This window comes from Ochotona curzoniae, unplaced genomic scaffold (genome assembly GCF_017591425.1).
Source record: "Ochotona curzoniae isolate NIBS_2020 unplaced genomic scaffold, NIBS_Ocur_1.0 contig_2754, whole genome shotgun sequence".
NCBI classification, from domain to species: domain Eukaryota; kingdom Metazoa; phylum Chordata; class Mammalia; order Lagomorpha; family Ochotonidae; genus Ochotona; species Ochotona curzoniae.
The window spans coordinates 275,741-302,017 of record NW_024465582.1 but is presented as its reverse complement, the minus strand read 5'-3'; the positions used below and the strand labels follow the sequence as shown (position 1 = coordinate 302,017).

At 59.2% G+C, this 26,277-nt stretch overlaps 1 protein-coding gene across 2 annotated transcripts; it reads left to right on the top strand.

Moving 5' to 3' along the window:
* Positions 1 to 566: 566 nt before the first annotated feature.
* On the top strand, positions 567 to 26,277 carry SLC12A7 (solute carrier family 12 member 7). 2 transcript variants are annotated; one of them, XM_040977375.1, is made up of 25 exons: positions 567 to 714; positions 5,104 to 5,198; positions 5,284 to 5,406; positions 7,514 to 7,660; positions 8,192 to 8,246; positions 9,009 to 9,139; positions 9,385 to 9,626; positions 9,863 to 10,074; positions 10,584 to 10,751; positions 11,084 to 11,182; positions 11,516 to 11,573; positions 12,024 to 12,198; positions 12,818 to 12,936; positions 13,123 to 13,221; positions 13,328 to 13,447; positions 13,585 to 13,689; positions 13,805 to 13,973; positions 14,269 to 14,464; positions 14,554 to 14,723; positions 14,839 to 14,970; positions 15,531 to 15,638; positions 16,106 to 16,284; positions 16,735 to 16,749; positions 20,922 to 21,055; positions 21,649 to 26,277. In XM_040977375.1, exons 1-25 carry the CDS (start codon positions 594 to 596, stop codon positions 21,738 to 21,740), a joined length of 3,264 nt encoding a protein of 1,087 aa, XP_040833309.1. In that variant the 5' UTR covers positions 567 to 593; the 3' UTR covers positions 21,741 to 26,277. The 2 variants fall into 2 exon arrangements, with proteins under 2 accessions (XP_040833309.1, XP_040833308.1); XM_040977374.1 differs by lacking the exon at positions 16,735 to 16,749.

Sequence of the window (26,277 nt, the reverse complement as noted above, 5' to 3'; positions counted from 1 at the left end):
TGGAGCCCTTAGTTTGGCGAGTGTTGGTGCACCTGTGTGGCCTGGCTGGCCAATGGCTGAGCAGGGTCAGCGGACTGCAGTGTCCGCTGCAAGGTGGACGGCCTTTCATCCCAGAGCCTGGAGCTGCTCCTTGCGGGCTCTGCCCTGGGGGTAGGAGCAGGGTGAGAAAGCCAGCGTCCCCAGGGGGCGGGGCCGTCCCTAGCAGGTGTTTGGGCCTGGGGCACTGTCTGCGGGGCTCGGTCTCTAACTTCACAGTGCTCCAGGCCTCCGTGAGCACAGCCCCCGACCCAGGGAGACGTCCGCTTGGCCCGGGCAGGCAGCCCGGAGCCGTGGCGCCAGGGCGGAGGGGGCTGGGCGCAGTGCCGGCCGGAGCAGCCGCGGCGGCGCGGGGCGGGCGCGGAGCCCTGGGGCCGGGGCGGGGCCTGCGGGAAGTCGCCCCGCCCCGCACAAACTTTTCCGGGGCCGGTGGGGGCGGGCAGGTGCGTCACGTGGCCGGCGGGGCGGACCCCGCCCCAGCGCGCGAGCCCCCGCCCCTGCGCGCGAGCCCCGGGCGGCGGCGGCGGGAGCGGCGGCGTCGGCGGAGCGGCGGAGCCATGCCCACCAGCTTCACGGTGGTGCCCGTGGAGGGCAGTGCCGACGGCGGGGACGCAGCGGCCGAGCGCGCCGACGCGCCCGGGGACCCCGACGGCCCCGGACCCGACGGCTGCAGCCCGGGTGAGCGCGCGCACCTGCCGCCCGGACAAAGGCGGAGGCCGGACGCGGCGGCCGGGAAGGAAGCGGCGGTCGGGGCCGAGGGGGCGAGCCCAACGGGATGCGGAGCGCCTCTTGCCCGCCGGGCCCCGCGCCCACTGCGCCTGCACCCGAGTTAGTCCGAAGGACAGGGGGCTGCGGCAGGGGAACCTCGGGCGCCCCCGCACACACACTGCCTCACTTGCTTGGTGGGCAAGTGGGGGCGGAAACAAGTTCTAACTCCGGGGTGGGACCGGGAGGGGGTGTGACGTTGCCATGGGAATGGCCGGGCATGCGGGTCCCAGCTGGAGACCCCGGCTGTGGGGAGGGGTGGCGGGCAGCCCCCACGGGGGGCGGGGGGGGTCTCTGGTCCAGCTCCGCCTGTCCCTGACCTTGGGCCTCGCAGACCTCCAGGAGAGGGCGCGGCCCCGCCCCGTCTGGGCAGCCATCCACACTTTCACTTTCTCTGGAGTGGGGTGGGGTCTGGGTGGGCTGGGGGTTCCCAGCCTGCTCCCTCTGCCCCGGTTGGGGGTCCAGTGCCCCTTGCCGTGGGAGGGTCTCCTTGGGCCTCTGCCTGACCAGGCCTGGGGCTGTGGACCCCAGGTCGCTGCTCCTGGGCAAAGGACAGGTGGGCTGGAGACGGGGGTGGGTCCTTCCTGGGACCAGGGGCTCCGGTGTGCAGGGGCGTCTTGGCCTTTGCCCCCACCCGTGTTCCAGCATCCTTTCTGGCAGGAGCCTCTCAGGCCTCCAGAGGGTGCAGCTGCTCCTACACACCCTGACCCCCCCCTCAGCACTTCCTCTTCCTCTCAGCTACTTCTCTTGTCCTCCCAGCCCTCATGCTGCCTGCCCAGGAGGCCGCTTCCCACAGGCCCAGCAAGTGCAAGGCAGGTGGTTGGGGGCCATCCTGTGCCTGGCCTGCTGGCCCCAGTTTGGGTGCTTCCCTCAGGATCTCAGAGCAGCCAGGTGTGCCATGGCCCAGCAGTGGCTTTGGTCGGGCTCTGGGCTTTTTAGAAGGCTAGGGTTGGGATGCTGTCTCCTCCTAGTCCCTGGCAGACACTGGTGGCTCCTTGTCCCCAGAGGAGGACCCTGGGAGCCAGGGAGCCCAGGCTGGGGTCCCTCAGGTCGAGTGAGACCTGACTGGTGGTCCAGTGGCCTGAACACCTGGGGAGTCTCCTGCAGCTTCCCTCGCTGACCCAGCCAGGGCGGGCCAAGGGCTCTGGCACTGCACAGTGGGCGGGGCCTGAGCTGCTGTCCACCCTGGGGCAGGTCAGTTGAGTAGGGCGGGCAGGGCTCCCTGCCAGCATTGGCCCAGGGCTGCTTCCCCATCCCCGTGTCCCCGGATGATAGGACCTGGGGGAGGCATGAGCTGAGCCCCGGAGTGATGGGGTCTGGGTGTGGGGTGGGAGGTGTCCTGGCTGGGCCTGACTGACCCACGAGGGGTGCGTGCCCTGGCTGGCAGCTGTTGGCAGTCCCAACCCTCTTATGGGGCTTCCTCTTGGAGCCCAGGGCCATGGGCAGGGAGGGGTGGTGATGTCCGTGGAGGGGGGACAGGAAGTTGCAGTGGGGGCTATGGCCCTGTCCTTGAAGGTGGCCTTGAGTCATGGTGTCACATGGGGACTGTGGTGTGATGTGTGGGCCCCAGGTCCTGTGACTGAATCCCATGTTTAAAGACGTGGGACATGGGGGCTGCTGGGAGCTTGGGCTGAATTGTCTCCCTAGACTGTGGGAATCCCAGGTTGTTCCTATGTGAAGCCCTCACATATATGTGTGTGTGCATGGCGGGGGAGAGCTGGCCGTTTGCAGTAGGGAGAGGGTGCTCCGGTCCATCTGGGGGCAGCTGACCCAGCCCGTCCTGGAGCATTTTGGGTAGTGAGCAGCCACCAGGCCCAGGTCTCTGCTCTTCCTAGCCTGCAGCTCTGGTCAGTGTGAGGAGCCCTGGACCCAGCTCTGGGGGTTTCCTCTTCTGGAATATTCCCAGGTTCCTGATGCTCACACTGAGTGCCTGGGACAGTCACCACAGGGCAGGTTCCTGATGCTCACACTGAGTGCCTGGGACAGTCACCACAGGGCAGGACTCCTTGAGGCCCAGATATGAAGTCTTTGCTAGTGTTGCTTCGGGAAGGCTGCCAGGGCCCATGGGGAGGGGTCATGCCTGGGGGCTTCTTGCTGGAGACCCCAAGAGATTGGGAGCCGCATAGGGGGTGTGTCCCTGCCACAGTGAACCCTACAGGCAACAGGGTCTAAGAGGCCTAGACTGGGATGTGCCCAGGCTCTGGATTGACTCCCAGGGAGCTGTGCCCAGGTTCGAGGCTCCTGGTCCCAGAGCCACCTTCCCCCACTGCTGTCCCCAACCCCACATTCCTGGGTTGGGAGTGGTGTCGCCTCCCTCACCCTTTGTGTCCAGTTGGGAAGTGTGAGTCCTGGCTGCTGGGTGAAGGTCACTGTCCCAGGCTAAGAATTAACCAGAGCCCATGGCAGTGCTGGTCATGACCTCTGGGCTCCCACTACAGGTGGGGGCACCAGTAGGGCGGGCTGGGCCAGGCAGGCACCTGGGAACAACTCCTCAGGTCCCCAGAGAAGGATATCTGACCTGCAGAGGGCAGTGGCTTCTGTCTCCTCCCTGCCTGTGGCTGGATGGGTCGGGGATAGCCTGAGCGGGGGCAGGGCGTGCCTGCCTCCCTGTGCAAGGGGCTGGGTCTGGGGACCCCTTCCTGTACCCCTGCTCATAGTGTCCCCAGTTGGGGACCGGCCGTGCTCGTGTGTGCTGGCCCAGGGACCGGCTGTGCTTGTGTGTGCTGGCCTGGGGACTAACTGTGCATGTGTGTGCTGGCCCAGGGACCGGCTATACTCGTGTGTGCCGGCCCGGGGACCGGCTGTGCTCGTGTGTGCTGGCCTGGGGACTAACTGTGCTCGTGTGTGCCGGCCTGGGGACTGGCCGTGCTCGTGTGTGCCGGCCCGGGGACCAGCCATGCCCGTGTGTGCCGGCCTGGGGACTAACTGTGCATGTGTGTGCCGGCCCGGGGACCAGCCATGCCCGTGTGTGCCGGCCTAGGGACCGGCTGTGCTCTTGTGTGCCGGCCCGGGGACCGGCTGTGCATGTGTGTGTCGGCCTGGGGACCAGCCATCCCCGTGTGTGCCGGCCTGGGGACTAACTGCTTGTCTGTGGTGGGCCTGTGGGTAAATATGTACATGCTTGGTTAGGTGCTAACTGTTGGCACCTGGTGAAGCCCGCAGTCACTGTGTCCTGCCACCCACGGGGATGGAACTCCTGGCTCCTGACTTCTGCAACCCCACTGTTGTGGGCACAAGAGCCAGTGGGTAGAGAACCTGCCCATCTGTGCATCACAGACATGCTTAGCCTCCACTCCCAAAACTGAGCCAGCTGAATTGGCAGTGCAGGAAGATGTGTTTTTATAGGAAGGTATGCCCGCAAGGCAGGTTTGCTCACTCACAGGCAGCTGTGCCACAGAAAGAGTGCCCACAAGGCAGGTTTGCCCACAGAAGGAGTACCCATAGGCAGGTCTGGCATAGGCAGTTGTGCCCACAGAAGGAGTGCCCGCAAGGCAGGTTTGCCCACAGAAGGAGTGCCCACAGGGAGGCACGCCCATAGGCAGGTATACGCACAGGCTGGCATGCCCAGGGACGTGTTTACACCCCAGGGGAGCAGATCTGTCCTGGCCAGAGTCTGGCTGTCACAGCCATGCTTGTTGTTGTCAGTGACTTACTGTGGGGTGGGAGGCCTCTGGAGAGTCTGGGGTGGGGATCTGGGTATCCAGTTCTGGGCTGGACATTGTGTGCCTTTGTGGCCTGGCCCCAAGGGCCAGAGCCATTGACGTGTGGAATCTGGGGCTGGGCCAGCCATCTCAGGTGGTGCCAGCTAGGATTCATGACCTGTCCCTGCTCCTGGGTCTGTCACCCTGCCCACCTGAGCCCAAGACCACCTTGTCCCCAGGGAACAGGGCCATGGGCAGGTCCTGGGAATGCCAGCCACTTAAGCAGCCGTGCCATCTAGGTTGGCTGGCCTGTGTGTGGCTGCAATTCTGTTTGTAGTTCTGTCCCTTCCGGTTGGGGTCCTGCCTGCTGGGGGCTTGTGCTCAAGACGGGTCACATCACCCATGGACCTTGGCCTTTGGCTCTGTCCTCTGTTCACTGCTCCTGCGTGTCACCCTCACACCTCCCCAGGCTCCTCCTGGACCCCGGACCCCTGCCCCTCCTCAGCTTCCAGCCTCAGGGTGCCATCCCCTCCTGTGTCCTAGCAGCTTTGCCCAGCAGCAGACCACAGAGTGGACCAGGGTGTCCGTGGCCTTGGAGTGCAGGCAGTGGAGGTCTGGCATGGCTGCCATGGGCCATCAGCTAAGTTGCCTCTCCTGACAGGTGATGGCGGTGCACGGGAAAGCAGCCCATTCATGGGGGCCGCGGCACTGGATGGGGACAGCCTGCTGGAAGGCAAGAACATGGCCCTTTTTGAGGCAAGTGGCTTCTCCTCAGGGGCAAATGGAGGGGGGCCAGGGAGCAGAGCGGTGTGGCCTGAGAGTGACCGGTGGACATCTGCAGGAGGAGATGGACAGCAACCCCATGGTGTCCTCGCTGCTCAACAAGCTGGCCAACTACACCAATCTCAGTCAGGGCGTGGTGGACCACGAGGAGGCTGAGGAAAGCAGGCCACGCGAGTCCAAGGTACACCTTTCTCTCCACCCCAGCTGGGCCCTCAGCCCCCATCCTTCACACTCCCCTGGGCTGGACCCTAGGTCGCCGTACTCCCCCTCCCTCATGGGCTGGGTCCTTGTCCTCATCCTCCCTCCCCACAGGGCCCTCAGTCCCTAGCTTCCTTTCCTGTGCTTCCTGTCTCCCCTCCCCTACCATGTGTGGCCCTTTTGTGACCCCTGCCAGGGAGCTCACAGCGGGTATGTGGCCACTCCTGGGCTGTGTGGAGGGGCCTGGAGCCTGGAGCCTGTCAAGGTCGCAGCTGCTCACCTGGCATGGTAGGGGTGGCACAGGGATGCCTAGCGCTTGGCCTGCAGGTCCTCCCTGCAGTTGTGGGACTTGTACATTAGCAGCCATGGGGTGCGTGACCCATGAGCACACTGGCAGGAGGCAGACAGGCTCCCATGACCCAGGCACATACACACACATATGGGAAGCAGACAGGTCCCTGTGACCCATGCGCACGCGTGGGAGGCAGACAGACCCCTATGACCCATGCGCACACTGGCAGGAGGCAGACAGACCCCTAGGACCCATGCGCACACTGGCAGGAGGCAGACAGACCCCTATGACCCATGCGCACACTGGCAGGAGGCAGACAGGCGCCATGACCCAGGTGCACATGTGTATAGGAGGTGGGCAGGAGGGGGATTGGCTGCTCGTTTGGGCTAGGGCACCTCCTGAGATCATGGCCGAATCTGGCTGAGCCTTCTGCCTGGCCCTACAGAGTGGGCTTGGCCAAGGCCAGGCAGGTCGGCCTTGTGCCGCTTCCTGCTGACTTCCTGTTCTCTAAGCCAAGCTGCACCCAGCTAGGGTGGAGCCCTTTGTCCTGCTGCCCCCACCTTGTCCCAGGGCTGGGCACTGGGTATGGGCAGGCAGCAGCCAGGCTGCACCCTTTCCTTCGCGGCCTCCAGGCCACCAGCTTACCATGCCCTGAGCCACCATTGAACTGTATGACCCAGGGCTACCTGCCCCAGCCTCCTCTCACAACCCTGTCCAGGCCTGGTCAGGGAGTCACAGGAGCAGTGGTCACAGGAAACGGCACCTCCACTCAACACCATCTTCTGGCTGGATGGGTGTGGACAGAGAACATACAGCCCTGCTCAGCCTCTGTGTGCTCCCAGCCCCAGCCCTGTCCCTGCAGACCCTCTGTGTGCTCCAGCTCCAGCCCTGTCCCTACAGACCCTCTGTGTGCTCCAGCCCTGTCCCTACAGACCCTCTGTGTGCTCCAGCTGCAGCCCTGTCCCTGCAGACCCTCTGTGTGCTCCAGCCCTGTCCCTACAGACCCTCTGTGTGCTCCAGCCCTGTCCCTGCAGACCCTCTGTGTGCTCCAGCTCCAGCCCCAGCCCTGTCCCTGCAGGCCCTCTGTGTGCTCCAGCCCCAGCCCCAGCCCTGTCCCTACAGACCCTCTGTGTGCTCCAGCTCCAGCCCCAGCCCTGTCCCTACAGACCCTCTGTGTGCTCCAGCCCCAGCCCCAGCCCTGTCCCTACAGACCCTCTGTGTGCTCCAGCCCCAGCCCTGTCCCTGCAGGCCCTCTGTGTGCTCCAGCCCCAGCCCTGTCCCTACAGACCCTCTGTGTGCTCCAGCCCCAGCCCTGTCCCTGCAGGCCCTCTGTGTGCTCCAGCCCCAGCCCCAGCCCTGTCCCTACAGACCCTCTGTGTGCTCCAGCCCCAGCCCTGTCCCTGCAGACCCTCTGTGTGCTCCAGCCCCAGCCCTGTCCCTACAGACCCTCTGTGTGCTCCAGCCCCAGCCCTGTCCCTACAGACCCTCTGTGTGCTCCAGCCCCAGCCCTGTCCCTACAGACCCTCTGTGTGCTCCAGCTGCAGCCCTGTCCCTGCAGACCCTCTGTGTGCTCCAGCCCCAGCCCTGTCCCTACAGACCCTCTGTGTGCTCCAGCTGCAGCCCTGTCCCTGCAGACCCTCTGTGTGCTCCAGCCCCAGCCCTGTCCCTACAGACCCTCTGTGTGCTCCAGCCCCAGCCCTGTCCCTACAGACCCTCTGTGTGCTCCAGCTCCAGCCCCAGCCCTGTCCCTACAGACCCTCTGTGTGCTCCAGCTCCAGCCCCAGCCCTGTTCCCACAGGCCCCCTGCATGGGCACCTTCATTGGCGTCTACCTGCCCTGCCTGCAGAACATACTGGGCGTCATCCTCTTCTTGCGTCTCACCTGGATCGTGGGCGCTGCCGGCGTGCTTGAATCCTTCCTCATCGTGGCCATGTGCTGCACCTGCGTGAGTCCTCCTTCCCCACCAGAGCTGTCCTTGGGATGAGCCCTAGCCCCCACGTCTTCACAATTCTGCTGCATCGGAGGGGTCGACAGCAGAACTCACAGAAGGCTGACCCCAGCTCTGGGCACCCCAGCGTCTTCTATCCAGTGCCCTGTTCCTGCTAGGACCTTTACTGGTACACTCAACCACCTGAAGGCCCAGCTGTTTACTAAAGCATCACCCGGCAATGGAGATAACAGGAGACGCTGGCCGCATGGTCACCTGCCCAACCCGAGGCTGCACGGGCTTCCCTGGACCGAGGGCAGCCAGCAGAGGCAGCAGCTAGGCCCTGGGGCCTTGGGCAGAGCTGGTCTTCCAAGGCCAGTGGATCCCATGTGCCCTGTGCTGGGTTGGGGTGGAGAACCCAGGGCTGGTGTCATCAAAGCTCCTGAGGGCAGGGGCAAGGCTGGCTGGCCTCTGTGGCCTGGTGGAATAGCCTAGGCCCAGCTCTCCCCACTCGGGAAGCTTTTGGAACATAGGACTGTGCCTTTGCAGACAATGCTGACAGCCGTCTCCATGAGCGCCATCGCCACCAATGGCGTTGTACCAGGTGAGCAGGTGGCTGAGGTTGCCATGAATGCAATCCCTGCAGGAACCCTACCCCTGGGGTACCCAGGAACAGAGTGGGCTTCTGTGTTCAGGGCACTTTAAGGAGAGCCTGGCAGAAGTTACCCAGACCTAAGGAGCCTTGGGCCATCCACTGGTGTGCTGCCTCAGCTCCCACACCTGTCCTGCTGCCCTCACTCTCACACCTACCCTGCTCTCCTTGTTCCCTCACTGGCTGTGTGCCCTCTGGGATTCAGGACTGGCCTGGGAGGTGTCCACTCCCGTGCATCTCGTTGGGGTTGGGGTGTGTCCTGAGCTGACAAGCCTCTCCTTTTGGGTCGGGGAGGCCCCAGGTGTGTGTTGGCCCGCAGGCCTGGGTGCCCAGCATGGGGTGGGGAAGCTTTTGTCCATGCGCACAGGAGCAGGAATTCAGATTAAGGACAGAAAGCTGACAGTCTACAATGCAGCCTGTAGTCCTCAGCACTGCATACTGGCCCGGGAAAGCTGCTGAGAGAGGCAGGCACCCCTGGAGCCCCATGGTCCACTCCCTGCCAGGGGCTGCCAGTCAGCAGGCAGGTCCCTGTGGCCCGTTGGGCTCCCATGTGACCTGGACATGCCAGTGGTGCCTGCACCTGCTTTTCTTGGGAGGAGATGTCCCCAGAAGGAGGCGTGTTCCCACATGGCTCTGTTAATCAGTTCCCGTGGGAGGATGCGTGGGTACCTGAGTGCCCAAGGCATGTGTCCCTGACCCTCATTCCATCTGCAGCTGGGGGCTCTTACTACATGATCTCCCGCTCACTGGGGCCCGAATGTGGCGGCGCTGTCGGCCTCTGCTTCTACCTGGGGACGACCTTCGCCGGGGCCATGTACATCCTAGGCACCATTGAGATCTTCCTGGTGAGTGCATGCCCAGGGGCATACCACTCCCCACGAGCTACCCCCGCACACACACACCAAGAGTCCCAACCTCACCAAGCATTCCCTGAAGGTCCTAACCCCTGGCTGGCACAGGCAGGTAGCTCTGTCTCCTGGGTATGGGCATGGCTGAACCCTCAGATGGGGCTTCCAGAGGCAGAGAGTCAGGGCAGTCAGGGCAGTGGGGCGGCTCCTTGACATTGCCCTGGTCGGCCCTATCCCTGCAGACATACATCTCACCGGGCGCAGCCGTGTTCCAAGCATCCACGCCCGAGGGTGAGGCAGCTGCATTGCTGCACAACATGCGGCTCTACGGATCCTGCACATTGGCCCTCATGGCCGTGGTGGTCTTTGTGGGTGTCAAGTACGTCAACAAGCTGGCCCTGGTCTTCCTGGCCTGCGTTGTGCTGTCCATCCTGGCCATCTATGCTGGTGTCATCAAGACAGCCTTCGATCCCCCTGACATCCCGTGAGTGCCTGGGGACCCCTGGGTCCCAAGTCCTCTAGGCCATACAAGGTGGCCACAAGCAGGCACACACATGAGGACAGGAGCGTCCACAGGGCATGCAGGAAGCTCCTCCCACCTCATCCCAGCCCTGTCCCTGCAGGGGGAGGAGGAGGTGGTGAGAAAACTCCTGGCTCGCCCCCACCCCGGACAGCAGAAGTGTTGGGGAACTCCAGCTTTAGGCCTCCTACTACCCTCAGGGTGTGCCTCCTGGGGAACCGCACACTGGCCCGACGTGGCTTCGATGTCTGTGCCAAGATGCACGTGGTTGGCAATGGCTCTGCTCCCACAGCCCTCTGGGGCCTCTTCTGTAATGGTTCCAGCCAGTCCCTCGCCTGCAACGAGTACTTTACTCTCAACAACCTCAGCGAGATCCAGGGCATCCCTGGTGTGGCCAGTGGTGTGCTCCTTGGTAAGTGTGGTGGGGGATGTGGTACCCACCTGGCCAAGCCCCTGGGGTCTCCTTCAACAGGTCAGCCTCCTGGGGCACCTGTGCAGGTCAGCAGCATCGTGAGAACAGGTCCTTTATCCCACTGGATAAGGTAGGAAGTGGTCAGCGGATCGACAAACAGCAACTCTTCCTATCCATCCACAGGTTCCTGTCCCGGGCAGGGGGCATTCCATGGTATAAGTTTGGGTCCTGGGTCCTCGGAGGCTACCTTGACCCCCTGTGTTAGGCAAGGGTCATGAAGTGAGATGGAGCGGGACATAGCCACATCCTGGAGGTGGCCCCCGCTATGTGCAGAGGTGGGGGTTCTTAGAGACACAGAGGTCTGGAAGGTGGTGCCTTGGGCAGGGGAAGTAGCCTGGGTGGGGCAGGTGCAGGCCAGGGTGACCCTTGGGGGAAGAGATGCTGTGTACAGTGGAGGCTGGGTTGGGCTTGTTGGGCAGGGTTCCAGCTCAGCAATGCTGTTTCCACAGACAACCTATGGAGCTCCTACTCAGACCGGGGGGCCTTCGTGGAGAAGAAGGGAGTGGCCTCAGTGCCAGCGCCTGAGGACCGTCGGTCTGGGGCGCTGCCCTATGTGCTATCAGACATTACTACCTACTTCACCATGCTGGTGGGCATCTACTTCCCCTCCGTGACTGGTGAGCACCTGGCACACCTTGTGTCTGCGCCTCTGCCTAGCGGGGCTCCCCATCAGCCCCCAGAATGCGGGGACTTACTCCTTCAGGTCTTGTTTCCACACAGTGGGGTTGCCAAGACCACAGGCCCTGGCCCCTGGAGCCCCCATCCCAAGGTCTGCCCACAACGGCACCTCCTCACAGACTGCAGCCCATGGCCCCTTGGCCTCTGGCCCTGCTAAGCGGGGCTCTCTGTGACCAACCTCCATGCACAGTGGAGTCTCCCCCTATGCCCCACCCTGTATCCCAAGGCCTGGGTGACCATGGCTAGCTGTGACGTCACTGTGTGTCCACAGGCATCATGGCTGGCTCTAACCGGTCCGGGGACCTCAAGGATGCACAGAAGTCCATCCCCACGGGCACCATCTTAGCCATCGTGACCACATCCTTCATCTGTATCCTTGGGGCCCGAGGGGCGGGAGGGGAGGGCCATCAGCCCTGCCCCAGGGAGGAGAGGGACACCTGGGTTCCCACTTGCTCCCTGACCAGGCTTTTGTGTCATCCTAGTCTGCAGCGTGAGGGGACACCACACGTGTGATGGGCGCTACCCCACCATAGACATCACATGTACTGTTTACCACGACACGTGCACTTGAGCTGTGGCTACTGCCTCCTGCATGTGTCCCTCTAGCCATGCTTCCAGGGACCATGTGGGATGGGCAGGAGAGCCCTGCTGGTCTCTGTGCCCTTCTGCCTCTTCTCTGCCAGTTCCTTGACAGGAGTCACAGATCTGTCCTGCATTGTGTTGTTTGGGGCCTGCATTGAGGGCGTGGTCCTGCGAGACAAGTATGATACTGCCTTGCTCTGTGCCCAGCAATCTTGGCTCTTCCTCTAGCCAGGCCCCACCCCCATGGGCTCCGCCTCCAACCAGCCCCCACCCCCAGTCTGTTCCACCTCCAGCCAGACCACACCCCGCCCATGCTCACCCCTACTGTTTTCCTGAGAAAGATCCCAGCTTCCACTGGCTGACTTCTGCTACCTAACTTCCTAGACCTTGGAGCTGGGAGAAGCTTCCAGCAAACCCTGAGACCCATGGGACGCGCACATCCTCCCCTCCCCATGACCAGGCCTGCCCATTAGGGTCACCGTGGCGGTACCAGGGCCTGGGCTGTCTTGAAGTGGCCTAGGGGAGCAGGACACTGGGCAGGCTACCCCTTTGTCTAAAGTCCCTGCACTGAGCAGGGCAGGAGAGGGTCTCCTGCGAGGACCCCTGTACTGATCCTGCCCCCTCTGCAGGTTCGGGGAAGCCCTGCAGGGGAACCTGGTCATCGGTATGCTGGCCTGGCCGTCCCCCTGGGTTATTGTCATCGGCTCCTTCTTCTCCACCTGTGGTGCTGGACTGCAGAGCCTGACCGGGGCACCCCGCCTGCTGCAGGCCATTGCCCGAGATGGCATCATTCCCTTCCTGCATGTGAGTGCGGCCAGGATGGGGAGGGGATCCTTGGGAGGTCAGCGAAGACCTAAGGTTCCAGCCACTGATCAGACCTCCTTCCTGTTTGCCCATGTTATGGGATTCACCCCAACTTGATTCTCAGGATCTCCCCTTACTACTGTTACCTGCTCTGGCCTGGACTCTACCCTCCCAGGCTAGGTCCCAGCTTCCTGCCTGGCAGCATGTATCCATAGGAGGGGTTGGCACTGTTCCCTGCACATCGCTGAATGTGACAGCAGGGAGCTTCCCAGAAAATTTGGTGTGACTCCAGCAGTAGCCTATGGGCTTCTGGAAAGCTCTTTGAGCCCTAGGGCTGTGGGGGGGAGCGCTAGGCCATGAGAGTGCCCTTCCACTCTGGGCCATGCTGGCAGATGTAGCTGTGGGGGTCAGGGCTAGGGGAGGACAGGTCTCTGGGCTCTGGGAAGTGTCGGGGAGGACAGGCCTAGAGGGGGCTAGTGGTGGCCTGGGCACACAGGCAGGGGCCTGGCGAGCACGAGCCCTGTGGAGCTTCTCCAGTGTAGACCAGCTTGGCAGCTCCTGCTGTCTTGGTTTCACATGTCCTGGAGTGGAGCTGATGCCTCTTGGCTGCCTCCTGCAGGTCTTTGGCCACGGGAAGGCCAACGGGGAGCCCACCTGGGCGCTGTTGCTCACGGCTCTCATCTGTGAGACTGGCATTCTCATTGCATCCCTGGACAGCGTGGCCCCCATCCTCTCCATGTAAGTGGGCACAGCTAGCCTCGTCCCAGGGGGCTGCTGACCAACATGGGAACCTGGAGCATGGACAGGAGGATAGAGATTCAGGTGGGGGTGCAAAGACCAGGGCACAGGGATCTGGAAGGAGAGGCTGGACTCGGGAGGGGCGGGATCACCCACTCTGGCTCATGTGGCCCCCTGACTTGCCAGGTTCTTCCTCATGTGTTATATGTTCGTGAATCTGGCCTGCGCCCTTCAGACCCTCCTGCGAACACCCAACTGGAGGCCACGCTTCAAGTATTACCACTGGTCAGGACCCTCCCCCTCCAAGGCTGGGACATTCAGGCTTGCTTTGGGATGTGGCCGTAGGGTCCTTACTGATGGCTGAGGGTCCACGTCTTGTGTGCCCCCCTAGGACCCTGTCCTTCCTGGGTATGAGCCTGTGCCTGGCCCTTATGTTCATCTGCTCCTGGTACTATGCGTTGTCAGCCATGCTCATCGCCGGCTGCATCTATAAGTACATTGAGTATCGTGGGTGAGTGAAGCAGGTGTGATGCTCAGGGCGGGGCCTCTTTGCAGGGGGCAGGACCTGCCAGTCTGGACCTGTGTGAGTTCAGATTCAGGGTTCCCTGGTGGTACCATGATATAGGCTGAGCGCCCCCTCACCCCCAGGGCTGAGAAGGAGTGGGGTGATGGCATCCGGGGCCTCTCGCTGAACGCTGCCCGTTACGCCCTTCTGCGTGTGGAGCACGGCCCTCCCCACACCAAGAACTGGAGGTGAGCATGACCCGAGAGCTGAGGCCTGGCCTGAGACCTGCTGGCTCAGGATCCAGGGTGGCCGGCAGTCCAGCAAGGCCAGTGTTCTGTGCTGACTGCTGCCCACCTACCATAGGCCCCAGGTGCTGGTGATGCTGACCCTGGATGATGAGCAGGGTGTAACACACCCACGCCTGCTGTCCTTCACCTCCCAACTGAAGGCCGGCAAGGGCCTGACCATCGTAGGCTCCGTGCTGGAGGGGACCTATCTGGATAAGCATGTGGAGGCCCAGCGGGCTGAGGAGGTGAGCAGGTCCTGGTAGGTCAGTTCTCCAAGGTGGGAGAGGATTTGGGTCAGTAGGTGACAGGCAAGAGTCCTTCTGAAGTTCTGCATCTGGCAAGGTGGGGATCATGGGATGCTGCAACGCTGCCCCATGCTCATATCCTGCAGTGTGGGTCATGGTGCATGTGGCCCCAAGATCGGAGATGGGGGTGATGCCTGTGCAATCCTGTGTTCAGTGTCCCTGTGTCTTCCATGTGCATGGTGCATAAGTGTGTGCCTGTGAACCCAGCCCAGGCTATGCCTCTGACTCCTCACAGAACATCCGGGCGCTGATGGGGGCCGAGAAGATGAAGGGCTTCTGCCAGCTTGTGGTGTCCTGCAGCCTGAGGGATGGCACCTCACACCTCATCCAGGCAGCCGGCCTGGGTGGCATGAAGCACAACACGGTGCTCATGGCCTGGCCTGAGACCTGGAAGCAGCCAGACAGCCCCTACTCCTGGAAGTACTTTGTGGGTGGGTGCAGCTGCCAGTGGGGGGCAGGGTGCTGGCGGGTGGGCATGGCCCCAGCCAATGAGAAAGTCACTGTGGCCCTTCTCTGGCAGAGACGGTCCGGGACACCACGGCGGCCCAACAGGCCCTGCTGGTGGCCAAGAACATTGACCTGTTTCCACACAACCAGGAGCGGCTGGGCGAGGGCAGCATCGACGTATGGTGGGTGGTGCATGACGGGGGCATGCTCATGCTGCTACCCTTTCTGCTGCGCCAGCACAAAGTAGGTGGGGCCATGGGATGGAACGAGCCACAGGGAGGCAGGACCACGGGGAGGGGATGGGGCCGCAGGGCATGTGAGGGAGCAGCTGTTGGCCAGCCTGACCCTTCCTTTCCAGGTGTGGCGCAAGTGCCGGATGCGCATCTTCACAGTCGCACAGGTAGATGACAACAGTGTCCAGATGAAGAAGGACCTCCAGACGTTCCTGTACCACCTGCGCATAAGTGCTGAGGTGGAGGTGGTGGAGATGGTGCGTGGGGGGTGGGGCGCCCACCAGTGAGGGGAGAGCGCAGAATGCTACATGCATGCTTAGCTACAGCACCCAGTGCATGGTCGCCTTAGTGCAGTCTAGTGTTGCAGTTGAGTGGCTATGGCTGTCCTGAGTGTCCACATCACTGATGGCTTCCCGTGTGGTCACCTTGGGTGGCCTTTGCGTGGATTGGGTGCTGCCCCAAGAGCAAACTCACACCTGTTATTGGAGAGTGCAGTCCCTCGAGGCCACTGCCCTGTCCAGCACTCCAGGCATGGCCACTCTTCAGAGCTGTATATGGGGCAGTGCCCGAGAGGATTGGGGGGCGGAGCCAGTGCTGTTCCAACTGCTGCTCATGCAAGTTCCACCCACAGCTCCTGGGGGCTGCACTGGGTTGGAGGGACAGATAGCCAGGACATCTGAGCCCTTTGTGCCATCTGGTCAACTGTGCCCAGGGGAGCAGGGGTGGGATGACAGCACCTTTTGCCCCTGTGGACTCCAGGTGGAGGACATCTGGGGTCAGGATGGGATGAACACACTTGCTGTCCTCTGGGCCCCAGGTGGAGAACGACATCTCGGCCTTCACCTATGAGAAGACGCTGCTGATGGAGCAGAGGTCACAGATGCTGAAGCAAATGCAGCTGACAAAGGGCGAGCGGCAGAGGGAGGTGAGGGGGCGGGTCAAGATGACCTCTATGATGACTGCCTGTTCCTCCCTGGGCTCTTACACTGCTGCAGCTGTAAATGAGTCCAAATCATTTTCTGTGATGGATCCCAGGGCGGGTGCAGGGACCTCAGGCATCAGTGTTTTGTTCAGAACTCAGGCCGTGAGTGTGCAGGTGCACAGGTGTGCTGACCTGCCCATCCTTTCTTGGCACCAGTGTCCTCTTCATGCTTGTGGCTTTCAAGTCTGGGCCTGAGAGGAAAGGCAGGGCAGCTGAAGGATCTAGGGCTTTGGTCAGTCCCAGTTGTGGGTGTGGAAGTCAAGGCAAGGGCAAAGGTCATGGGGCAGCTGCTGGCCACTCAACTCTCTCAGCTCTGTAGGGCAGCCTGGCCATAGTGGTCATCTTGTCAATCTGGAGCATCCTGGGAGTTGCTGTTCCCGCTGAACTCTGCCAACGTCTGACTCTTCCAGGCCCAGCTGATCCATGACAGGAATACAGCATCCCATACTGCAGCTGCCTCCAGGGCACAGGCCCCACCCACACCTGACAAGGTGCAGATGACCTGGACCAAGGAGAAGCTGAGTGCAGAGAAGCACAGGCACAGGGATGCCGGTGGGGCGGGCTTCAGGGAGCTCTTCAGCCTGAAGCCGTAAGTGTTGAGGGCCACCAGCAAGGGAAAGGCTGGGCGCCAGTAGTCAGCTGGGTTCTTGGCCCTGTCCGTTGGGCAGCCCCAAAGGGATGGGGGCCAAGGCCAGTCAGCACGTCTGGGCTTAGTGTGTGTCCTGGCTGCAAATGAGACAGGGATATTCCCTTTGGGGAAGTAGGGTGTCCTGATAGGTGTGGTGGCTATGGCCATCTGAACCTGTGGGCTGTTCCTAGTTCATGCAGGCAGAGGCCAGGTCACCTCTCAGTCCCTATCCTTTAGTGGTGGGGCTAGGCAGCCTGGGATTCATAGAACCTGGCAGGGAGGAACCCCTTGTAGGGAGGACCCAGGGACCCTGTCAGGCTTTAGGATGGCTTGGGGCACCCAGCCATGGCCTGCAGACATACCACATGTTCACACATGCAATAACATACTCTGTTTTTCTCCTCTACGTAGAGAATGGGGAAACCTGTAAGTCCACCTGCTGTGTTTAGGCTGCCCTGGACCAGCTTCCTTACATGCCTGCATGTACAAGTTTGTGTATCCAGCTGTGTATGCATCTGTGTGTACATGTGTGCATGTGCATGGCCACATGCAGACAGAGCTCCTACACATATCATCTGTTCTCTCCAGAGACTGGTACCAGGCTAGACTCACTGCCTTAGCCACACCCAGGAGCTATGAGCTGATGGTCAAGGGTTGGGGGCAGGTGTGGCCCTTGGGGACAAGAGTAGGGACAGGGGCAGCGCCATGGCAAGGACTGTGTTCCCCTTTGCAATCCTGAGGTCATCACACACAAGGACATCATGGAGGCTCTGCTGGGTGGCTAAAGCCAATGGACAGCGCCTATGACCACAGCATGTCTCCTCAGGGCATTAGTTGCTGGAAGCCATTAGATGGGATTAGGGCTCACCTCCTGTGTGGACACAGGAGGAGAAGAAGGAGGTGAACACAGGGACATGCATGCACACACAAGTGTGGCACACAGGACTGGCAGCTGGGTCTCCCAGGGGTGGGCTTGCCGGACAGGGTCTGGTGTAGGGCCAGCCATCTATCAAAGTGAACCCAGTGTGAACTGGAAGGTCAGGTCAGCCCTCAGTGTGCATTTGGATGCTTCTCTGCACATGTTACCACCACATGTGTACACATGTCAGCATATATAGTGTGTGCATGTTTAATATATGTGCAGCTCTAGGGTATATGTGGCTTCACTGTGTGTGTGTGTCTTTGTGTGTGCCCTTGTCTGTGTGCCTCTGAATATCCATGCATGTCTGTACAGTGTGCATGTTCCCCTTCCTCTGCATGACTTGGGAAAGGCATTACAGGAGTCATGGGTGTGAATTTCTGTGTTGCCATGTGCGCCCCACACAAGACTCCATGTTCCTCAAGGATATTTCCTCATAGGCACTCAGGGCAAGGTCGTGGAAACAGATGCCGTTCCCATGAATGTCCCGGGGTCCTAAGGCCACATGGGTCTGCTTGATCTGTGCCCTTGGCAGGTGCCTCGCACTAAAACCCAACACTGCCCTGATCCAGGGTTCTGATGCTAGAACTGTCTCTTAGTTCACACCCCTACAAACACCACAAATTTGTTCCTGGAGGGAACGCTTCTCCCAGACAGTGTGGACTGAGGTCTACCTGTCAGTCAGGTTCATGGTCAATGGTGGTGCCACATGTTGGGGCCACATCTGCCATTTTATCAACATAAAAGAGTTGAGAGGCTTACACCTGTGACTGGTGTTACCTTTGGAGTTGAATGAGGCTCTATGGAGGTAAGAGTGGTCACATGAGACTCCATGGTGGTATATGTGGACTCATGAACTCCCTGCTGGTACACATGGGCTTGTGGGCTCCATGGTGTTGTATGTGGGCTATGGGTCCCATGTTGGGATGCATGCATTTAAGAGGCTCCATGATAGTAAAAATGAAAAATAAAGAAATAAAATAAAAGGTTAAAAAAAAAAAGAGGCTCCATGATGCTACATGTGGACTTGTGGGCTCCTTGGTGGTACATGTGGACTCATGTGGACTCATAGACTCCATGATGGTACTTGTGGACTAGTGAGACTTCCATGGGGCGTTTGTGGGCTCCATGGTGGTACCGTGTGGACTTAATGGCTCCATGGTGGTATGGTATGGACTTGTAGGATCAATGGTAGTATATGTGGAATTGTGGGCTCCATCGTGGACATGTGGTCTCATGGGATCCACGGTGGGATGCATGTATTCATGAGGCTCCATGGTAGTACTTGTGGACTGATTAGGCTCCATGCTGGTATGTGTAGACTGGTGTGACTCCATGTGGTACATTCGGACTCATGGACACCATAGCGGTACGTGTGGACTTGTGGGCTCTCTGGTGGTACACATGGACTTGTGATTCTATAGTGGACATGTGGACTGTTGCGGCTTCATGGTGCTACGTGTTATCTTGTGGACTCCATACTAGTGCAGTGGACTTGTTGGCTCCATGGTGGTACATGTGGCCTCATGAGCTCCATGTTGGAATGCATGCATTTATGAGACTCTATGGTGATATTTGTGGGCTAGTGAGGCTCCATGGTGGTATGTGTGGAATTGTAGACTCCATGGTGTCACGTGTGGACCTATTGGCTCCATGGTGGAACATGTAAACTCATGGGGTTGATCCTGGTTCATATGGACTTGTGTGCTCCTGATTGTATGTGTTGACTCCATGGTGCTGTGTGTGGACTCGTGGGCTCTTTGGTGGTATTTGTGGACTTATGGGCTCTATGGTGGTACATGTGGACTATTGGGCTCCATTGTGGAACATGTGGACAAGTAGCCTCCCTGGTGGAATGCATGCATTCGTAAGGCTCCATGATGCTACTTACGGGCTCATTATCTACATGATGCTTTGCATGTACTGTGGTCTCCTTGGTAGTACTTGTGGACTTGTGGGCTCCATCGTGGTATGTGTGGACTCCATGGTGGAGTATGTGGATCTGTTGGCTCCATGGTGGAACATGTGGACACCTGGACTCTATCGTTGTATATGTGGACTCATGGGCTCTCTGGTGGTACACGTAGACTTGTGGTCTCCATGGTGGTATGTGTGGACTTGTGCAATCCATGGTGAATTATGTGGACTCGTGGGCTCCATCGTTTTACACGTCAACTCTTGGGCTCCATGGTGGTACTTGTGGACTGATGTGGGTTCATGGTGGTATGTGTGGACTGATGTGCCTCCTTGGTGGAACGTGTGGACCTCTGGACTCCATGATAGTATTTGTAGACTCATGGACTCCATTGTGGTATGAGTGGACATTTAGGCTCCATGGTGGAACATGTAGACTGATGTGGCTCCATGGTGGTATGTGTAGATTCATGGGCTGTATGGTGTCCTTGTTTCATGAGCTCCATGGTGCTACAAGTGGACTCGTGGTCTCCTTAATAGTACTTGTGGACTCGTGATTCAGTTGTACATGTGGTCTTATGGGCTCCATGGTGGGTTGCATACATTCATGAGGCTCCATGATGGTACTTGTGGACTAGTGAGGCTACATGGTGGAACATGTGGACACATGAACTCCATGGTTGATATGTGTGGACTCATGGGCTCCTGGTAGTATTTGTGGTAGTGAGCTCCATGTGATGCATGTGGACTTGTTTGGCTCTATGGTGGTATGTCTGGACTTGTGGGCTCCATGGAGGGATTCATAAGTCTCCATGGTGCTACATTTGGACTCATGGGCTCCATGATGGTGCACATATACTTATTGGCTCCATGGTGGTACACGTGGAATCGTGGGCTCCATGGTGGAACATGTGGACCTGCTGGCTCCATGGTAGAATGTGTGGACTTATGGGCTCCACAGTGGTACACGCGGACTCATGGGCTCCATGGTGGTATGCGTGGACTTGTTGGCTCCATGGCTTTACATGTGGATTTATGGGCTCCCTGCTGTTACACGCAAACTCATGGGCTTCATGGTGGTACTTGTGGACTCGTTTGTACCATGGCAGTACATGTGAACTTGTGGACTCCATAATGGTACGTTTGGACTCATGAAGCTCCATGGTGGTACGTATGAATTCCCTGGTCATACATGTTGATTTGTCGACCTTTTTACTGTTCAGTAACTTTGGACATTGAGAAGTTTAAGCCTCTCTCCACCTTGTGCTCTGTACATACCTGTGCCAATTTACAGTGCCCCCTTGCTGTGGGGCTCTCAGGGACAGCATGAACTTTCCTATCTACCCCTGTAGCGTAGAACTGGGGGCAGTGGAGACATGAGGCATTGGCCTGGCACGCTGTGTGCCAGAGCTACTTCCTCCAGGTTTGTGAGGGCACAAGAGACCTCTGATGTGGCTGTCAGGCACCATAAGCACATTGCTGAGTGATCTGTTGTAGCTGAGCCTTGACCTCTCTTGAGGCCTGGGTAACATTGGGATATATGAGGAAGCAGTGGTGGCATGTACTGTCAAAAACAGGATTGTGGGGGTAGGATCCAGAGCACCTTGCCCAGTGGGCAGCTACTTTCTTCCCTGCATGGCATACTGCCTATCATGTCATTGCATGTCATGGGAGGTGCCTGGAGGCACCAGTGCAGCTCTGTGCTAATGGATCCTCCTTGGCTGCTGGGTATGAATGCTGCGTCACTGCTACCCTCCTCCCACAGGGACCATTCCAATGTCCGGCGGATGCACACGGCCGTGAAACTCAATGGTGTGGTCCTCAGCCGATCCCAGGATGCCCAGCTGGTCCTGCTGAACATGCCCGGCCCCCCCAAGAACCGGCAAGGGGATGAGAACTGTATCCTTCTCAGCTGCAGTGCCATCTCTGTCCCTGCTGGGCTCCCTCCCTAGTCTTGGGATCATTGCCACCTGAGGAACATGGTAGCAGTGGGTGGGCATGTGATCAGTCCCCTACTTTTCTACCTCTTGGCAGCCAGGGCACAGTGGGCAACAATCACATGATATGGGAGGAGCTAGGCAGGGGTGGCAGTAAGTGTGCCAGGTATGCTCTGTGCCTAAGGGACACCTGGGAGATTGGGTGACAAGTGGCTGTGCCTTGCTCATCCAGCTTGTAGGTCACCTCTGTCCCAAGTGTGCACCTGGTAATACCACCTACTGCCTTGGACTGTGGTGGGGGAGGGGTTCCCCTCATATTGCTAGCCTGCTTGAGCCTCTAGGACACTCTCTGCATCTCCTGCAGGTGTATGGTTAGAGGCTGTCCGGGCACTTCGCTGAGCCTTACATTGGCTGACTACTGGGCCTGGGGAGCAGCAGCTGCTGCCCGTCCCCAGCAAACCTACTCCTATTTGCCCCACTGTCCCGCCCCTGTCTGCTCCTGGGCTCAAGGTTGGCTCCACAGCATCTATTAGGGCCTTAACCCCATCTACCTAGACATGGAGTTTCTCGAGGTCCTGACTGAGGGGCTGAACAGAGTCCTCTTGGTGAGGGGTGGTGGCCGGGAGGTGATCACCATCTACTCCTGACACAGGACAGTGAACGAGAAGTGACCACCATCTATCTGCTCCTAACACGGGACAGTGGCCAAGAGGTGGTCACCATCTACTCCTGACAGAATAGCAGCTGGGAGGTGGTCACCGTCTGCTCCTGACATGGGTCAGTGGACAGGAGGTAACCACCATCTATGCCTGATACAGGACAGCAGCCAGAGGTTGGTCACTATTTACTCCTGATATTGGACAGTGGCCAAGAGGTGGTCACCATCTATTAACACAGGACAGTGGACAGGAGGTGACCACCATCTACTCCTAACATAGGACAGCAACCAGGGGTGACCAACCATCTACTCCTGACACAGGACAGCAGCCAGGGGGTGACCACCATCTGCTCCCAACACAAGACAATGGCCCAGGAAATCAGCGGTCTAGGCTGGGGTTGGACTAGGGAACAGTGTGGGAATACACCTATTGCTCTGTGAGCTGTGCTGGCTGCTCTAGTTTCCTGCAGAAGCTGTCAGGCCTGTCTTTGGGGTTCCTCCCAAGGCAAGTGACTGGGAGCACCCACCCCTCCCCCCATCCATAGCACCCATGAAGCACATGTACCTCCTTGTGGCAAAGGTGCAGCGCAACATCCCCTCTGACCTCTGGTCCTCTCCCTGTCTGGGGTACAAGGAGCTGTGGACGTCCTGCCTGCACCCCAGTTGCCTAAGTGGGCCCAAGATCCACACCACCCCATCTACATGCCACAGCCTGGAGTCAGTGGGCAGGGAGCCTGGCTTTTCACATCCACTGTTGGGTGGGTATGTGGGGCTGTGCCCACCACCTCTGGTGTGCCCCAGTCCAGGACCACGTGAGGCCTCATGCAGATGTGTGTGCTGGAGCCATGGGGCACCTGGCAAGCCATGTGCTTAAGGAGAGTCTTCAGGGCCATCCATGGCAGCCATGAGCACACCTGTACAGCTCAGCCTATGAAGTATGCATGACTCACGGCAGCTGTAAGCATGTGTGTGCAGGAGCTCAGCCTGTCACAGGTGTCAACCTTCACTACCTAGGGCAGGACCTCTTAGTCCATCCAGCTGTCCTGAATGTAAACAGTTTGCCCAGTTGTCTTTGGTGTCCACAGTTCCACAGACACCACCAGGCCCCACTATCAGGTGTCTGCGTGCCAAGGTCCCCATGACATGCAGGCATGGAATGGCATGACAGGACATGGGGCCGCACTTGCTGAATGACGTATTTATTTATTTAAGCCCTTGGTGTCCACAGGCCCTAAGGGCATCCATCTGGGCAGCTGTGCTTCCAGAAGTTAGCTGGGCTCCATCCAGCTGCTGGTTGCTTCCTTTCACAATGCCTCATCTTTGTAGGTTTTGTTAGAGAAATAAAGTCCAGGGCACTTGGTATCTTGAAGAGTTGTGTGTCTTGGTCAGTGGTCAGCAGGCATAGGCACAAGATAGACTCACCCCCTCTCCCACATCTGGAGAGCTTTGGTTCAGACCCTTCAGCCAAATCACCTAAGGCTGAAGAATCATTGTCAAAAGCACCTATTGGTCTGAGAGCACCATCCTGTACTAAGGAGGCCTGTGGGGTACTGAGGGGCAGCCTGGATTCAGCATGCTGCCATGGACAAGCCCTACCTTACCCCTCCTTGGCTGAATGCCTCAGCCATGGAAAGCTTCTGGCAGTACTAGGAGCTCTGTCAATGATGACAGCAGACACACATCCCTGAGACAATGGAATGTAGTGTGGGCCAGGGCCATGCTGCCTAGCTTGTAACCACTGGCTTGGCCACAGGAAATGACCATAAGGTCACAGAAGCTGGTCATCCAAGTCTGGACACCAGGATGGGCAGAGGCCTGAGGTGGCCACCCTATTCTATAACCTCAACTCCAAGTGCTGTCCCCCCAGCCTTGAGACTGCTCTGCGGAGTCCGGGAAGGGTGTCTGCCTCCTGTAGTGATGATGCACCTGGCCTAGGCCCTTCTGTGGTTCCTGGGACCTGTCTACCCCATGAACCCATGGGAGCAGTGGCCCTCAGATGGACCAGCCCAAGTGCAAAGAACATAGCTGTGACCAATGAGGGAAGGCAGAGGTAGCCCCCAGAGGCCTGGGGAGACATCTGGCTGGGCTATTTCTATCCAGCTCTCTGCCAAGGACAGTGGGACCTGAGAGGCTTCTGCAAGGCTGGCTGTATGGGCAGGGCCACGACACCAACTTGACCTTTGCAGCCAGGACCCTTGGATTGTGTCTCCCCTTCCGGTCACAGGGCTGGGCCTGTCATCAGGAAACTTGGTGGCCAAGGTCATGATCAGCTCAGCTGCATGGACAGGGCCTGAGGTCAGTTTTTCCTGGAACCCACCTGAGGGCCTTTCTGGGCAGGCAGATGGAGCTGCCCAGGCTCATGGTCACTCAGCAGCCACCTGCTGTAGACACCCCTGTGGGCGTCCCTCCCTACAGGCTTGTGGGGTACCACACTAGCTCCACACTTGTTTGTCCCCACACCAGGCACCAAGGGTAATCCCTTCAAATCCCCCTTCCTGCCATGCTACTCCATGGTCCTGCCCTGGGGGATGCATTTCCACAATGGTTCTGGGGCTGGACCATGTCCTTGGGACAAATCCTCCATATAGATCATCCCTACTACACTTGACCTGGATGGGACATGGAAAGAGGCCCAGCCACGGATGCCACAGCCACGTATGGGGCCAGGCCCAAGGCAACACCTTCAACTGAATGTAACACCCTAGTCCCTCTGCCCCTAGGAACACAGTGATGAGCAGATGCACTGCCAAGAAAGGGGGAACATGGCACTGCCTGTAGGATCCCAATTGGATGCAGGGTGGTTTGGGGGTCCCTGAAGCAAGGCAGGGGACCTACCACACACACTGGCCTCCTGAGATAGTACAGACCTGACACCCCCTCTGTCCCACACTGGGGAGGGGGTGCTGACCACATGGCTTGGCTGACTTGTGCCTGACTGCTCACATGTGCTGTGCCTAGAGAAGACCCTCAGTGACCAATGGACCTTCCACAAGATACCCACTGGGATCCAGCTCACCCAAGTCTGTCTTGCAGCTGACCAGAGTCAGGCAGGCCCCTGGCCTGGTCCCACCTGTGTTCCCCAGAACTCTGCCCCACATTCCACATCCTGCTGTGGTCAGCGCTGTCCCTAGGAAGACAACCCAGCACCAAGGAAAGCTGCCCACCTGCCCCCAACATGGTGACAAATCAGTCACCAGGGACCAGAACTCTCAGGCCCCTTCTCCAGCTAGAACTCACTGGAGCCAGGAACAACGCAGACATAGGTGATATTCCCACATGGCGGTCACTGGGAGGTCACACAGCCACTTGTGCACAAGCTTATGTGCACATAGCTTCAACAAGCGGGCACAGTCCTTTCTACCTGTGCCCTGTGTCCCAATGATGCTGCCTGCTTGGCTGGAGCCCAGCTGCTTGGATAGGTGCTGGTGATGCTGGTGGTGGTGGAGGATCATGGGCAGTGTGTAGCCCTTGCCCATCAGCATTAGGGGTCAACTCCTGTGCCACTTTATGGCCTATGGTGGCCGCCCTGTGTACAGCCTTGAGTGACAAGTGGCCCTCCCTGCCCTACTGCTGGTGCCACTTGTAGCCACAGGACAGTGGTGGGGGCTGAAGAGGGTGGGTGCCATCCTTGGGATTGGCAGGTAGCAACTAGGCCTCACCCACCCAGATCTTTGGGAGACTTGAGAAGTAACTTCTCTGGTGGGGGCTGCACATCCAGTATCTGGGTTCTGTTGGCGTGTGTGTTCGACTCTTGTGAGGTCTGCATTACCTGAGACCTTGAGGGCACAGGGCACAGGGATGCTGGGTTAGAGGATGTAAGAGGGTACCAGAAATGAATTTCAGACGGCATGAAATCTGTGTCCATGTATGGACTCTCAGCATGTGGCCATACTACACCTGTGTGCCCCAACACGTGCTTGTACTGTACAACCTGTGTGCCCTCAGCATGTGTATGTCCTGCTCACCTGTGCCCTCAGCATGTATATATCCTCCATACCTGTGCCCACAGCATGTATATGTCCTGCACACCTGTGCCACAGGCACTTATGTAACCTGCACATGTGTACCCCAAGGCATGTGTATATACTGCACATGTCTTCCCACAGCACGTGTATATCCTGCACCTCTGTGCCACAGGCACATGTATAACCTGCATACCTGTACCCCAGCATTTGCGTGCACTGAACATGGTTGCTTACACACACACCGCTTCTCAGTTTTGGGTCCTGTGTTCAGTCCACAGCTAGTGCAGACCTACTGTGTATCCCTCTGACCTGGCCCTCCACAGTAAGACAAACCACAGGAAAGCACCTCATGCCTTTGGACCACTCTGCGTGTGCCCACCCCAAGGGTCATGAAGCTCACAGCACAGCCAGGGCACCTTCAACATGCCCACCCAGGGAGCCACTGGAGTCCTCCTGTCTTCTCAATCTCCCAACAGAGCCACAGAAATGTGCATAGCTTCCGTTATTTTCCCTCAGAAGCCCTTTGGTGGGCAGCACAGCATGTGAGGTTGAGACAAGGGT